The sequence below is a fragment of the Calonectris borealis genome, chromosome Z (genome assembly GCF_964195595.1).
Source record: "Calonectris borealis chromosome Z, bCalBor7.hap1.2, whole genome shotgun sequence".
Classification (NCBI taxonomy): domain Eukaryota; kingdom Metazoa; phylum Chordata; class Aves; order Procellariiformes; family Procellariidae; genus Calonectris; species Calonectris borealis.
In genome coordinates, this window is record NC_134352.1 from 84,319,237 (window position 1) to 84,335,206 (window position 15,970).

General features: G+C 49.2%; 1 protein-coding gene across 1 annotated transcript; it reads left to right on the forward strand.

Annotated features, from left to right (window-relative positions):
- The first annotated feature begins 1,854 nt into the window (after positions 1 to 1,854).
- On the forward strand, positions 1,855 to 11,684 carry LOC142075359 (endothelial lipase-like). Its single transcript, XM_075136572.1, has 10 exons — positions 1,855 to 2,059; positions 2,209 to 2,405; positions 3,213 to 3,392; positions 4,024 to 4,135; positions 5,189 to 5,413; positions 5,868 to 6,110; positions 6,604 to 6,724; positions 7,296 to 7,514; positions 8,432 to 8,524; positions 10,126 to 11,684. Exons 1-10 carry the CDS (start codon positions 1,963 to 1,965, stop codon positions 10,145 to 10,147), a joined length of 1,509 nt encoding a protein of 502 aa, XP_074992673.1. The 5' UTR covers positions 1,855 to 1,962; the 3' UTR covers positions 10,148 to 11,684.
- Positions 11,685 to 15,970: the final 4,286 nt, after the last annotated feature.

Consider the following 15,970-nt stretch of genomic DNA (forward strand, 5'->3'; position numbering starts at 1 on the left):
GTTCCTGAGCATCTCCCGTGACGATCGTCACTTTTTGGCTGAAGCAGCCAGGAATTATTTTGATGCACTTCTTCCTTGCTGTTGCTAAGCTATTCTCCCTGCTACTGTCATTCTTGGAAGCCAGAGGCGAAGAGCGGGACCCCCCTCCCGGAGCCTGGCGTTGCACAGACAAAAGGAGGACACGTCCCCACCCGTCGCAGCTTTACAATGGCGAGAGGCAACAGCTGAATGCAAAGGCACAGGAGAAAGAATGAGAAGACGTCTCAGTGACCGACGGTCTGGCAGGGGTTTTGTTGGCACCAGGGATTTTTTTAAATGAAGAAGCGTTTGGTGATGAGGCTTAACTGATTCATTTCCTGCGGGACTAAGTCTGGTCATGGGCCCGCAGCTGAGAAACCTCTGTCCTCTCTTTTTTAGGCCACTGCTGTCAGGATGCTGCTCCTCGAGAGGGACCACACAGCTGCGGGAGAGGCTGCGTCCCCAGGACACTCCGCTCAAACCCTGGGGAGAAGCAGTGAGTGTCATCTCCAGCCTCCTGAAGCAGGAGGTTCTCGAATAGCTCCCAGAACATGTATTCATTCTGCAGAGTCAGAAATGAAAAGGAAGGATCCCCAAGAGGAGACGAGCGGCAGTCCCCAGGCACAACCTGCTGCATGTCCGAGAGCTGTAAGAAAACGTTTTAGAATAGAATAGTGTAGAATAGAATAGTGTAGAAAAGAATAGAATAGTGTAGAATAGAATAGAATATTTCAGTTGGAAGGGACCTACAACAACCATCTAGTCCAACTGCCAACCCACGTGAAGTCAGGAGGCGGCTGGGTTGAGCAAGGCTCGTAGGGGTGCGGGGTACGAACTCAGCACTCGGGAAAGCACAGATAAATTCTCTCCATCGATATCTACTAGCGAGGGCTAAAGCAATGCCCGTACCCGATTTCCCATTATTTCCCTTGCTGTTGACTGGGTTTAGGCCTCCATCTTTTCCTCCTCATCTCTGCCCATCATTTGCCTGCACCTTTTTCCTGCCTTCTCCCCTGCCGTTTTTATACACCGCAGACCCCGGTGCCTCCTCGCTTTCTGCTGCGAGTTTGGAGGGAAAGGGAGGGAGCCACGGGGCTGAGGAAGGGGAAGAAAAAGCGACCAGGAAAGCTGCGTGTCCCGGAGCATCCCCTCTTCTCCTTATGCCACATGCGGCAAGGCAGCAGCAGCAGAATACAATGAAATATCTTCTTATGGATCAGTAACTGGTAAAAAGATAAGCAATAAAAAGTAGGAATAAATGGTTAGTTTTGCACCACGGAGGGTTCAAAATCTATACGATGTCACTAACGTGACTGCAGAAGCTGACGGGCTGCGAGCCAGGTGATGCCCTTCGGGAAGTATCTTGTGCCCACCAGGTGCGGAGCACCCCGAGTGGCAAAGAGCCGGGGGTTCCCGCGGGTGGCGCTGAAAACCGCAGACCCACGCCGGTGCCTGGGTGGGTGGGTGGGTGCAGCGGGGGGGCGCTGCCAGCCCACCCGGCGCTTCGCCGTGCCCTGTCCCGCTTTACCCACCCGGGGAACGCGCCTCCGCGGGGCCGCCCCGCTGGGGACCCACCCGTGACCACCCCGGCGGGCTCACCCACCCAAACACCCCCGCCTGGCCCGGCCCCCCCCACTCCCCCGCAGCACACCGCAGGCTTCCCCACGCGGAGCGCTCCCGCGGGCCGCCCCCACGCGTGAGCGCCGCGCCCCGCCCCACCCCCGCCGGCGCGTGGCCCTTCCATTCAACTCTCCGCGACGTCACGGAGGGCGTGACCAATGGGAACGGCGCTACGGGCCGGCTCCGCCAGGGCCGGCCCCATGGGGCCACGAGCACCGCCCCGCGCGGCCCCTTAAAGCGCCCCGCTGCCCGCGGAGCCCCGCCGCCCCGCACAGCCCCGGCCCGCCGCCCGCCCGTCCCTCCCTCCCGCCGTCCTTCCCAGCGATGAGGAGGCTCGTCCTCCTGCTGTGCACCGGCGCGACCTGTTGCATCGCGGCGGGAGGCGCTCCGCGGGTCGCGGAGGCTGCGCTGCTGGGAGGAGGTGCGTGAGCGCGGCCCCACGCGGGACAGCGTGGGGGGGTGGGTTTGGGGGGGGCGATGCGCGGAGCAGGTTTCCCTCTCCCAGGTGAGGCCGAAGCCCAGCAGCGGGGTCAGAGGTGCTTTGCTGACCCTTCCTCCTCTCCGGTGCAGATGCCACCATCGCCGAGCTGCTGGAGGAGAAGCAGGAGCGTGGGCCGGCACCGAAGCTGCAGGTGAAGTTCGATCTCCGGTCCTCGCCCCACGCCGAAGAGGACGGTTGCGCGCTCGCCGTCGGCCAGCGCAAGTGTTTGGAGGACTGCAAGTTCAACGTGACAGCTAAAACCTTCTTCATCATTCACGGCTGGACTGTAAGTATGGAGGATGCTGCACGGCTCTGGGCGATGCGTAGTTTCAATCTTAGAGAGAGCAAACTGCCCGGTAAATGCTCCGTCTCTCTAGAATACGTGGGATTTAGGACAATTTTTCATGTTTTGAGTGCTATGGCCTCTTAGTAGCTGCATCTGGAGCAAAGTGATGTGGGTCGTACTTAAGAACTCTGTGAAATCACCCAACTCATTCACAACTGCCCGAGATCGCTTCACGCCTGTATAACGTCAGCGTGGTAACGTCAGACGTTTTCCCTAAAATCCAACTAACTGACCGCTACAAAGACAGCACTTGGCTTGACACACGTATAGACCTTCTGCAATCTTAGCCGTGTGTCCACAGTCTTGACCTCTGCTACGTGGTCTCCTCGATAAAGAAAGAGAGGGCAGACAGACTTTAACGAGCTTGCTTCTTCTGCATTTGATGTGGCCGAGCGTGTGGCACTAGGGGACTTAGCAACTCTGCCAGGGCTTATGCAAACGGTGGTACCAGGACTGCAAAATAATTTTGCAATCCATCAGAATTTCTGAAACTCTTGAGAAAAAGAGCGATAAGGTGGCATGTAACGAATGCCTCTCCCGCCCGCCTTAAAAGGCAAGGTGGCTAATTACATCCAGAGTCTCTCAAAACCTGTTTTGCTTACACCAGTACAGTGCTGGGAAGTAGTGGGGTTTGCAGAGGAGCATACAGCTGGAGCAGAAATATGTAAATAATATACAAGTAACTTAACTGTGAATATGCAATTTGGGTCCTGTGAACTGGAAACTACCACCTGAGTCTCTTTCTAGATGAGCGGCATGTTCGAAACCTGGCTGGGCAGCTTGGTATCTGCTCTTCAGGAGAGGGAGAAGGATGCCAACGTGGTCGTGGTGGATTGGCTTTCGCTTGCCCACCAGCTCTATACCGATGCTGTGAACAACACGCAGATTGTTGGAAAAAGCATAGCGAGGCTGCTTGACTGGTTACAGGTAACGCGAGTTCAGAACGGTCTCTGTTGTAACGCTCCGTGAGGGACTGTTGCACAAGGGAACGGAGTATACACCAGCTTCCACGAGTGGGGAAGGCTCTGGTGTAATCCCAACCCCAAGGCTCGGCGGGGTGATGGCTCATAGCTAAGGTGCCGTGCGCAGCCCTCGCGCCTGGTCGGATCCGTGATGTTGAAGTGGATTTCAAATTTAGGAGTCCTGTCTAAGCAACGTGAACTCAGGAGTTGGGCATTCAAAGTCAGCGTTGGTTGGCAAGAGGGTGGTGGAAAAGGAGAAGGAAAAGGCCCACGGTGCTACACTGGGCACTTGAGTCCATGGCCAGTACTGAGGTCTGCTGGCAGCTCCCTGGGGGAGGGCTGCTCCCGGTGCTGTTTAAACAAAGAATATCATAATTGGGGTTGGAAGCTGGGAACTGTGGTTGGGGCCACGCCACAAGTGCCATCCAAACCATTCAACTTGTACTCGTTTTGACGAAATAAAGAACAAAGCATGCTTGTCTGCCCCCTCCCGCCAATCTCTGCTTAGAACTGGGCTTTCGAATCCTGCAATGGGAGCGGTGCCAGATGCCCTGAAAGCCAGGGGGGCAAATTATCATATCTTTTTTTCCTTGCAGGAGAACCCGCTCTTCCAGCTCGAGAATGTCCACCTGATAGGGTACAGCCTGGGCGCCCACGTCGCCGGCTTTGCTGGTAACTACGTCCATGGGACAATAGGCAGAATTACAGGCAAGTGGCTTCTTAAGCAGTCTCTTACCTTTCCGTAGCGGCAGCGCGTTTCCCCGAAGAGGCTCGTTTCCTGTGTTGCCGCGGGGATGTTTTGGGCTTGCTCGTTCAGAAACGACAAGTTTCCTACCTGTCAGTGGGGAGCGTAGGTCGCTACACGTGAGAAAGTATCTTAATTTTGAACCCCAAATTTAGGGGGGGTTCAATGAAAAACCTTTCAGAGGACAACCTGGTCTTGAGTATATTTGAAGTTAAATGTGAGTTCAAAACAAGTCCAGCCCAAGCTCTTACTATCCAAATCCTAACCCTCCGAGTGATACTGGTTTTGTAATTATAGCTCATAAACTAATGGAAGTGAGAGCTATTGGATACAGTTTGTCCCATGGGATGTTTGGTCAAAAAAAGAAAAACCCCAACCCCTCATTCTGAAAGTACCTCGAAGGGAGTGCTTCTTACTCCAGAGGAAAGCCGATTTCAACATGTGAGAACCGAGGGCCTGGTACAAGGGGTTGCATTAAGTGTTTAAATGTGACGCTGGCAGTGAGAATTCCTCAGAGCCTAGCAATAAATATCTGTATTTAGTTAAGCAGGAAAATCACTTAACACTCAAGTTGGGGAACGGCTCAGGAGCACAGCTTCAGGTTGTGAGTGAGGTTCAGAGGTTAACGGAAAGTCCCAAACCCATCGTGGGATCTTTGGCTACCTCTGTGGGGTGCTAGACCTCTTCTGGTGTTCAGTCATCTGCTACCTCTTGAAGTATCTCTTCACCGTGACCTAGCAAAGACTCAACAGGCAATCTGAAGCCATCGGTGTAGAGCAAACTGGTGCTACCCCTGGGTTGTATGGCACTAAAAGTGGTATGGGACATCTTCATTTTTTCCCTCAGCGAGCCCATGGTGAAGAGATCTTGCGGGGGGGACAGTATGTGCAATGAGGCAGGGACTGTTTGTGTGGCACCTGGTTAGGAGGGCTGCTAGCAGCAGGCTCCTGGCTGTATTCTGTATGAAATAACCCAATTTCTTTACCTGGCATCTTGCGTACTGTCTCTAACACCAGGTTTGGATCCGGCTGGCCCTATGTTTGAAGGAGTGGACCCTAGCAAGCGCCTCTCCCCCGATGATGCTAACTTTGTGGATGTCCTTCACACCTACACAAGGGAAACACTAGGTGTTAGCATTGGGATCCAGATGCCTGTAGGCCATGTTGACATCTACCCCAATGGAGGAGACTTCCAGCCTGGCTGTGGATTAAGCGACGTCTTGGGAGCAATTGCCTATGGGAGTAAGTTCTCATTAGTTATTTTGCCTCTGGTCAGTGTAGACTCCTCACAAATAGCCTTGGGTTGATGCTGGGGGATGATCTGATTTGCAAGAGCAGAAAATACGATTTTTTCCTTCTAATCTGCCTGTACTGCTGGAGATAGTTGCTAGAAACTAGACCTGCATTTAATTCTAAAGTAGCAGGTTCTCACTCTAACACCTGATCATAAACTACGGTCGTCTTATGCTGGGTCTAGCATCCTCTTTAAAGCTCTCCTCATGGTAGAGACCAAGTGAACGGTCCTCTTCAAGTGTCTTCTACTAACCTCTTGCATTGCTACTGTTTGAAAAATGTTCAAGTTTGGCCATGGTCAGCTCATGTTGGGCTACAAAATTCATAGCTCAGTATATCTTACCAGCTGCTGGGGTGACAAATGCTTAAACAAAACGTATCCCTTGCAACTCTGCTTCTCTAGCAATCGGTGAAGTTGTTAAATGTGAACACGAGCGCTCTGTGCACCTCTTCGTGGACTCCCTCGTGAACCAAGACAAACAAAGCTTCGCGTTTCAATGTGCCGACTCCAGTCGCTTCAAGAAGGGCATCTGCCTGAGCTGCCGGAAGAACCGCTGCAATGGCATCGGCTACAATGCCAGGAAAACACGGAACAAAAGAAACAGCAAGATGTACTTAAAAACCAGAGCTGACATGCCGTTCAAAGGTACGCTTTCCCCTCTTAAAGAGAGCATAGTCTCATCTCTAAGAGCAGACTCCCAAAAGCAATGTGGGGAAAGATGCAGAGGTGAAAGAGCAGCATCCCCTCAAAGCAGCGCAGCACCAGGCATTAGCCTTTTGCTGCTGCCCTGCCGCATTGCTGTTCTGCGGCATTACTGCGCTCCTTCCTCCTCTGGCCATAAGGCCACGCTGCCTTTTGAGCAGGACTACAGTTGACATGTGTCATACTTGCAAGACCACCCCAACCTTAGAGCAGCGTCAGGTTTGGGGAGCCCTCCCTACAGCGGAGGGAAGAGGACCTGCTCTTGTTGTGTAGATGTCAGCTTTGTAAGTAAGGGCAGGAAGAAGTGATCCACGATGTCTCAATAAATACAGGATCTAGCCTTTGCCAGCCAATGCTATTTCACAAAGGGCGATGCTGAGCAATGTTGTCTCTCAACAAAGTTGGTTCCATGTGTGCTCTCCTTGTTTCTCTCCAGTCTACCATTATCAGATGAAAATGCATGTCTTCAGCTACGAAAGCTTGGGAGAGGCTGACCCCACTTTCTCCGTCACCCTTCATGGCACCAACGGAGACTCTGAACCTCTCTCTTTAGAAATGTAAGTAAGCTGGCCTGTGGTGCTTGCTCTGGGTAAGAAGGCCACTGGGACTAGATGAGGTGGCATTACTCTTTTTCCTCTGGTAGCACTAGCATTGCACCTGAGCCTAGCAGCCTCCCTTCATCACCATTCAAAAAACTTTTCATCCAGTAACTTAATTATAATTTATTGCTGAGAAAGCAATTTGTGCCCAGTCCCCTCTATATCAGCCTTCATGGCTCATTGTTGAAGTACTTTGTTTTGCTTTTTCCCTCTACCATTTGGATATAGTCTGAAAGCACCCATATCTCTGGAAGCATCCTTGACCTCGTTTAGCCTCTCCCAGAAGAAACACAGGGCATGAAATTTACCTTTAAGCTATGGAAGGATGGCTGAGCCAAATATATGATGCACTTTATTGAACCAGCTATCCAAGCTCACTTCCTTTACTGTAACCAGCAATTAACTGGTGACAGTTGAATGTGGAGCAGTTGATAAGCTGCAAAGGGCTGTTTAACTTCTTGCATGGAATGAAGGAGCACCTGGCGTGCTTTCATAAGGAAGAAATGTTGAATCTCTGCTTGTCTTTCAGGCTTGATCAAATTGGCCTAAATGCTACTAACACCTTCCTGGTCTATACTGAAGAAGACATGGGTCAACTTTTAAAAATAAAGCTGACCTGGGAAGGAACGTCTCAGTCATGGTACGATCTGTGGAAAGAGCTGAAGAGCTACTGGTATCGGCCTGCAAAGTCTTCCCAGGAACTGCACATCAGACGTATACGTGTGAAATCTGGGGAAACGCAACAGAGGTAAATAGTTGCGTTAGACTGCACGTGAGCTGACTTGAAACTTCAATCAAAAGGAGAAATATTCAGAATCTAGCAAGAAAAGTTGGGGCTTTGAACTTAGCTGGTATCCTGAACTGTCTTTCCTCTTTGGTGTTACCAGCTAATGCTCCCACGTGGTGTAGGAGAGTGGGTTACTTGCCACAGGAGGTTGCAAACTAGGCTTTAAGCAAAACTAGTCCCTGCAGATCAGATCTGAGATGTTCTTTTGCTTTATTTAGATACTGTGGCACTGTCTTGCCCACCCTTGGGGACTACATTAGCCTACTTCAAGATGGTTTAGATCATACCTGAAGGGTTAAAGTACTGACAAGGCCAAAAATACTGTAACATAGATGGGCATGGCTATTATTTACATGCATAATGTGCTGATTAGGTCTAGCTTGTTGTGCCCAAAACTCCAACCGGTAACGTGGTGACACCAACTCCTTAAGCACTATATTGCTCCTTCCGAGATCTCTGTAGTTGGAAAGCTACCTGAGCAACCAACGAGAAGTAAAGCTGCCAAGCCTGCAGCACTGCACTCCCAAACCTTGCGTTAACGTTGTTCTGAAGGTAACCCAGATCTGTCAAAAAACAGCAGTTGATGTTGACAACTTTCCCACCTTTCTCAGAGCTTTAAATAAGCATCACTGATCATCTGTAAGGTATTCCGCATCCTAGTTTTGACAATCTGTGAAACATAGGGGTAGTAGAAGCAAGGATCCCCAAATAAAATAGTAAAGTAGGAAATAAAACAGCCATTCAACAGGCTAATGGTGGATCAAGATGCTCCACAGGAAGGATGTCAAACCAAATTAGCTGCAATCCATATTACATGTCATTTGTTAACCATAGAGACAACAGGTACCTTTCTCTTGACTTCTGATTATTCCTCCTAGGTTTGCTTTCTGTGTGGAGGATTCCCAGCTGACCAGTATATCTCCTGGTAAAGAGCTCTGGTTTGTGAAGTGCATAGAGGAATGGCAAAAAAGGTAGGGAAGATCAGCTAAGAGAAATCCTGTCTGATGCATGTGGCTGTGCTGGGATGAGGGGAGCCAGGGTTTTTTTGTTTAGACTCCTGGAACCTCTTTTTCTTTCCTTAATAAGTTCTAGCCCAAGATTCCCAGCTCTTACACTTAATTTCCATGTATGCCTTAACTATCACTAACTAGGTGATGTTATCCTCACTTCTGATCTTGGTTTGCCATCTTGTACCTTTACATGCTTACTACGGATGGGTTATAACACGATCCCTGGGCCTAAAGAACCTGTCTGCTTGCTATTGTGGTAGATGCTAAAAATGAGGTGCCACCGATACCCAAGATCCTTGCAATAGTGGAGAGCTGATTAGGGGCATCTATTAACTGCCCTGTAAAACAGAGGAAAGCTGGCAGCGCAGGGCATTGCCTCAAAGATCGTTTCAGCCCGGGAGAAGATCTTAAGCTGCCAAGAGACCTCTTGATCAAGTTTGGGCTCAACTACATGAGCAAGACACAGCTGAAGACTTGTCGGTGTTTCAGCACCGAGTCCTACTGCCTCACCTCCGGCTATGCTGATCTCTTCTGGTTCAGGAGAGTGCAAACTCAGCCGTTGCCAGAGCATCTCAGCCCTGCTTAACCTCTGGGGGACTTTCCAGACACCTAGGATCAGTCCTCAGAGCATGACTTCCAGTAAGTCTGGTCCCAGCGGTGACAGCTTGATTGCTTCAGACTGCCTCTAGTCATGTTTTGAATGAATCCGTGTTCATTTGACTAAATGATCGTCTCCTGCAGATGAAGCCCAGCCTTTTGGCCTCTCTTAAATTTTAATTTATAAACTTAGAGCTTTGTCAGTTCTAATCCGGAAACAAAGCGCTTGTTAGGGCTAGCAAAGCGCTGTGGAAGCCGTGCTGTGCACAACCCTTTTGGGCGGCAGAGCTCAGCTTGGAAACGCGCACTGGTGCTGTTCCAGGTTTGGCAGAAACCAGCAAGCTGTGCTACATGCGGTAGCAAACAATTCCGTGAATGAAACCCCTGTGCAAATACTTGTTGCTCTGCCACGCGTCTTGAAAGATCAAGTAAATATTCCTGCAGGTACAATAAAAAGCTGTTTCGATATGCTGCTCTGTAACCCCCATAAAACAGAATTGCTGGCAGATGTGCCCTTCCTGCTTCACTCACGGAGTACAGCTTTTGCACGAGGCAGAGCAGCGGATCGGAGCTCCAAAGCACTATGGTTTCTTGGAAATGACCCTTCCTCCCAGAGATCACGAGCAATTACGTGCTGTTCAACTCTCCATTCCTGCCAAATCACTGGAAGATTACTTGGAGATTGAGTCTGCAAACATCTGTCCACCCTGAATGGATCGGAACAGCCAGAGTCTAGCGTCAAGACCTGTCATTTCTGTTTGCATTGTTTTTGGGTGCATAATGTCTGCTTCAGGCTCTCATTGAGTTGCTATGGGCAAAGTGCTGCTTTGACAGAATAAAATACCAACCTGTACTGTCTAAACCTGTTCTTAGTGTCCCAGAGTTTCTTAGGAATTATTTATTGCTCCTCTTAACTTCTACATTTAACTAAGATTTTTTTTTTTTTTCTTCTCTGCTTTTCCCAGATCTGTCTCAAATCTGCTCTGAAGACTTCTCTGAAGACTCACAACTGAGCAACCTAGATGTGTGAAGACCACAGAGGTGGAAAAATGCTCTGGCAAAAATCTGGCTTGGCAGCACTTAAAGCAACCAGCTCTTCAGGACAACACATCTTGGATCAGATGGAAGAAACTGAGGAGCAATTGATGGACTGTGGTCCTAGACCTAGAATAACTAAAACTACATTCTCCCTTCCCCGAGGAGCCTGGTTTGTGCATTTAACCTTACCTTGACCTGTTACACGCTGCATTTTCCTGCCTGCTCCCATTAACCAGGGCTACAGATGAGATCTTCGCAGATCTAGACCTCAGCAATGATCTTCTGGTCTGCCTGCCAGTGGAGTTGAGAAGATAACCATGCTAACTGCCCATCAGACTGTTGGTGCCAGAGCTGCCAAGAACAAATTAGCAAATTAGTAGGAGTTACTGTGGGTTCAATAGCATTATGGGCTGTGGGAAGACAAGACCAGCACAGGTCAAGTGTGTGGGGTTCAGGGGAGGGGTGGGAATAAGCACGATGCCACTTAACTTCAAGTTGTCCTTTGCTTGCCTTAAAAATAATGCGTTCTGTGTCTGGCTGATACTGAAATCTCTATATCTTACCTTAGAAGAAGGTAGTACTCCGTCCTCCCTGCACCGAGGGCAAAGCACGGTGCAGGTGGCAGGTGATGGTGTTGCTCCTTGCTCCCCAGCAGCGTCTGCAGCGAGACTGTCCCGTCCCACGCGTTGATCTCTTTGTAAGAGGCAAACGGCAGCTGCCCTTCTACTGACTGTAGGGGAGGAGGAAGGTAGTGAACCGTACTGCTTCAGGAGAGCTTTGCACCCGTCCGTTTAACTACTGAGAATGCCTTCGCCTCTGTTCAGATGCTGTTGTAGCACCAGGGCATAATTAAGACCTTATTTTTGTGCAAAGTATTTAACTGAGCCAAACAGACGGCATCCTACCCTCATTGCCACAACATCCCGGTTGGATTCCCAGGTGCCAGGTGAACTTGGCTTTGCTCCGAGTTTGACAGACTCTACAGCTGTCCCGTTTGCTACAGCAGAGTGGACCTTGGCAGAGGTGAACTAGATTTTTTTTGTTTTGTTTTCTTTTTGGAAGGAGACTTGGTGTGACAGTTCTTGGACTTTTGGCATGCAGAAAGGCAATCTCAAAAAATGGTGTTGCCAGATGGTGCACTGAGTTCTGAAGACTTAGCAAGTCCTTCTGAGGTCTGTGATTCTCTGAGTTCTTGTAGAGCTTCAATCCAACCAAAGCAAGCACATTTGGAGATCTTTTTATTTTTTTTTTTCCATGGTTTTATGCAAAGGCTTCAATAACTGAAGCCTTTGGTAAGTATCTGTGACTTGTCACCGTGCCATACTTAGAGTGGTTTCAAAGCCCTATTTGTATATTGTGGTTTTTGTATGACTTAAAACATAATTTATTTCTCATATTGTACATATGTAAAGTTTTAAACGTTTTGGTTTTGAGTAACAGTTTTTATAAGCCTTAAGACAAAAAATAAAGGGCTTTGTAGAAATCAGTGAAGTCTTGTTATTGATCTACCACAAGCTTTGACGCGCCTTGCCAGAACAACAGTGTATGGCCACCTTCACCGAGACCAGCAGAACGAGGACACGAAGGCAGAGCAGCAGCCAGGTGGGTGCTGGCACGAAGGTGCCCTTACCCAGCACCCTCCTTCCAAGTCCTCTCCAGGCTGTGTGGCCAAGGTAGGCTTGTTCCCTCCAACCACGCACCACCACGCGCCTTCAGGAACGGAGCAAAGTCACTCTCTAGCTACTCCTGTGTTGTACCTCCCATCATACAACCTTACAGGTTTACTTCTAGCTTTAGCCTAGTAGCGAGAACGTGATTTTAACAGTGCCCAAGGGATCATCTTTTTTTTTAGCAGAGTCAATATTACAAAATAAAAATCCCTGTCTAGGTAGCAATAGAGGGGTTTTCTGTCTGTAAGACATACTCAAGCAGGAAGACTACCAAAACCATTAACCTTTCCTTCCCACCCTGTTTTCTTTCAGCTTTAGCAATACCACTACTGCTTTTGGCTGGGGGAAAGCAAGATTTTGTGTTACTTGCTCTCTATGGCTACTGCAGTGAGCACACTGGACTCTGGAAAGACCATTGCTCTGTGCCAGGACAAGTTAGGACAAACTCCCTCTTCTCCATTGACTTCCTGCACTAATGCTTTTTTCCCCTCCATTGAATATCTTTTTTTTTTTCCTCCTGAAATGCTTCACCTTTGCCTGACTTCAATAGTTAGCCAACTGGTGAATACTTTTAAGAAAACTTACCCAGATCTGATCACTAACTGAATTTTCCCAGCTTTTCCCAGCAGCCACACCACCAAATTTAAGGAAACCTCTCATTCTGCTCTGCCTATCCCTGACGCAAATCAGTGGCACAAATCCAGCAGCAACAGAAGGACTTTGCAAACAAAGTAAATACCTCCAAGCTGTGAAAGATTTACATGAAATTACTTAGTTAACCTTTTCCTACGAAAAGCCCAGCAAGGGCTGGCCTGCAAGGAAAACCACCTTTGTAGATCTGGCGGAGCGATGGGGAGGCTGTTTGATGTTTGTAGGGCCCCCAAATTATTCTGCACCCCAGAGCTGGAGTTTTTTTTCCTGATGTGTTCCTGTGGGGCTACCTTCCACCCCAAAAAAAGCAAAGCAGGGGGGAGACTAATACCAGAAGTCATTCCAGACATCTGGGACTCAATTCTTTTGCACGCTACCCCTTGGATACAGCTGCAGTGCAAGGGCCGGTGCCTCTTGCAGGGTGATTCTCCTGCAAGGACAAGCGGGTGCTGGCCCCTTTCACATCCAGCCGCTCTCTACAAGGAAAAGGGTGAAGAATAAAAGCTCACAAGAGAGGAGGAACAGGCTGCAGCTCTTTCACATCCATGAGCATTCCCTCCAGGCATCTGGCCCTTCACGCAGCAAGTGTGGGCTCCCAAATACATGGCTCCTGCTGCTCCACGTTTTGAGGCTAACGTCACATCCCGGCACGTCAACACGCATCCCTGCACAGCTGCCCTAGTGATGAGTTTGGTTGTGCGTCAGACACGCAAAAAAAAAACAAAGAAAAGGGGCCATTTTCCTCCAGTCTCTAATGAATTTAGGATTGGCACAGCGGGCACGTCCCCAATTTGTGCCAGGCAGGGCTGAGGCTACAGGCTGGACCTGCCGTGGGGCTGACCGCTGTGCTCTCAGCCGCCTGGCATCCCTCCCCCAGATTTATTCGGGCTTGCTTTTTCACAGCCACTCCATTCAGCCCCGCGACTCAGGTCCCACCAAAGGTCAGGCTGAGTCTCCGGAGGAACAATACAGCCTGCACGGGGAATGCTTTACAGCCCTCCTCGCCCCCAGCCGGGGCTGCCCCAGCTGCAGCAGCCGAGTGCAAGCACCAGCTCCTGCGAGCAGCAGCAGCAAGCGGGCAGCTTCACCAGGTACACCCCGGCACCCCTGCTTCTGAAGGTAAGTTGCACCCAAAGTCTCTTTGGAGTTTGCTTCTCCCCCATTTCCCAATGGAACACCACCCCTTCCTTCGGCCGGTGCCCTAAGCGCGGCTTGGGCAGCAGAAGTCCCTGACACGGGAGGTACCGGCTGTCTCACGTAGACAGTTTCCAAGCTACAAAAATCTGGGCAGAATAAATTCAACACAAAGCTGTGTTCGGGAAGAGAAAGACCAGCCGGTCCTTTCAGGACAGCACAGTCTTTGCTAGCTTCCCGTGCCGAAATAACGAGGCAGCCCCACTCCACCAGGTAAAGCTTTTCAGCGGTCCCCAAAAGCAGCCTCATGGAAAGATGACCACGACTGTCCAAGAAACCCAAGATCCTGCTCCTTGGACCGTGATAACGAGTTGTAATTTTACGCCTGTTCAAATGCTGGCATTCCAACATAAATTATACAGCTCATTGCCTTCCCGGTGATCCCGTCCAGCCCAGCAGCAAACACAAAGAATCTGGCAACTCTTGCAAATCCGTGCAAAAGTATCGGGAGACCTCATGCTGTCCGGAGGGATGGGTAAAGCAGCTTGGCCCCGAGCTGACCCAAGTTTCAAACAAAAATCAGATCACTTTTTATTACTTTTTGATTGTTTTTTTTCCTATCTCTGTTCCTTTCTGTTCTCGGTTGTTTTGCAGCTGTTTCACAAAGCTTTAGGATGTTTATGGCAAACCGTATAAAGACGACACAAAGTGCAAACGTTCAGAATCCTTTTCTTCTGACATGACTTATAATATGATTGAAAAACGAGGAAAAGGGACCAATAAAAGTAAGGTTTTCCAGGCCACGCTGTTCCACCTTTCCTAGCCAGCTGTCCTAATTATTGCAAACAGGCAAACCAGCTCAGACAAGAGTAAGAAATGACACAGGACTTGGACCAACCCTTAAGGCAAAATTTGGTTGATTTTTTTACCTCCTTTCCATATGGCTTTCCATATCCTGATTTTGGCTGAAAACAGATGTATCCTACCAAATTATGAAGAGAAAGGCCACATTCAGCTTGGCTGGAGCTAAGCAAGTATACTGGAACAATCTTACTCCCATGCCATAAAATCTGCAGACGTTAATAAGAAGAAGATCCTTGCTCTGCAGATCTCTGTGAAACAGCCAAATCTGTCGGTTCTTTGAATAACCCGTTAAAGAAACACCCATGGAAAAGCTGGATTATATATTATTCATGCATCGCAACAGAGGGAACTTCCAATGACAGAGCTCAAGATATCAGTTGGATAACGAAGCTTGAAATTTCTCTCTAAATTTCAGAACGGTGGATCTGGCTGGTTCACGGATGACTAAGGTCATTCAGACAGCTCGCTGCTCGCTCTACAAGGACTTTATTAACATTGACTTTATTGTTGAGGGACACGAATCCACGTGATAGTCATCACTAACCTGCACCGCTGTGAATAACATCAGAGCACAAGCCAAGGAAGCCTGGGAGCGAGAGCAGCGCGACTCTCCTTTCCGTGATCAGGCAGGGCTGCAATCCTCCATGCGTTAATGTGCAAATAACTAAATTCAAACACAGCAACATCGACCGATAGCACAAGAAGATTAACAGCTTTGCCTTAAGAGTGCTCCACAAGTCAGTGACAGAGACAAACGCCAGATGCCTTGACCTTGGATAACTGCTCAGCACGCACACCAGAAGCATGGTCTTCTCTTCCGAGCAGTTTTCATGCACAGAAAAGCAGTTGAAGAGCTTCTTTTGCTTACTAAAACTTCCTTGTACTTGTTCAGCCTGGTCCGATACGGTCTACACCCCCATCCCCATTTAATATGCCAGAAAGTAAAAGAAACTGAAAATTAAAAGGGAGAGGACGCTCCTAATGGCTGTTATGGTAGAACATCTATTCTCAAGAAAGAAGCAACATATTTACACATTGGACATGTTTGCCTCAATGATTTCCGTAAGCAAAGCTGCAAAAGCGGGGACACGTTAGCTCTTCTGCCAGTTGCGTCTGCAAAGCTTCCTCCTGGCCGAGGAGGTGGTCGCTCCAGAGTCCTCGGCTCGAGAGCTCTGACCAGTTTTTGCACGAGTTCAGGTTCACCCGCCGGGGCACTGCTCGGAAGGACACGGACACCGAACACAGCTAAGCACGTGCACAAGTCTTCCAGCTGGGTTCCCTTAGAAATCTGCAGTTTTTCTTTGGACTTCAGCAGAAGTTTGGTGGGTTTTAACCCACAGAGAGATGCTGGTCCAGGAAGGTGATAGAAGCTGACCTATGCCTAGGTGAGGAGCACGCTTTGCATTTTGCGAGACCAGTTTCAAAAGGCGTAAATTTAGAAAAATTAAACTTC

Excerpts from the sequence above, each read along its gene's own strand:
- LOC142075359 (XM_075136572.1), top strand. The coding sequence starts at position 1,963 with ATGAGGAGGCTCGTCCTCCTGCTGTGCACCGGCGCGACCTGTTGCATC. Across the intron at positions 4,136-5,188 it reads GACAATAGGCAGAATTACAG|GTTTGGATCCGGCTGGCCCT; the intron begins GCAAGTGGCTTC and ends CTCTAACACCAG. Across the intron at positions 5,414-5,867 it reads GGGAGCAATTGCCTATGGGA|CAATCGGTGAAGTTGTTAAA; the intron begins GTAAGTTCTCAT and ends CTGCTTCTCTAG.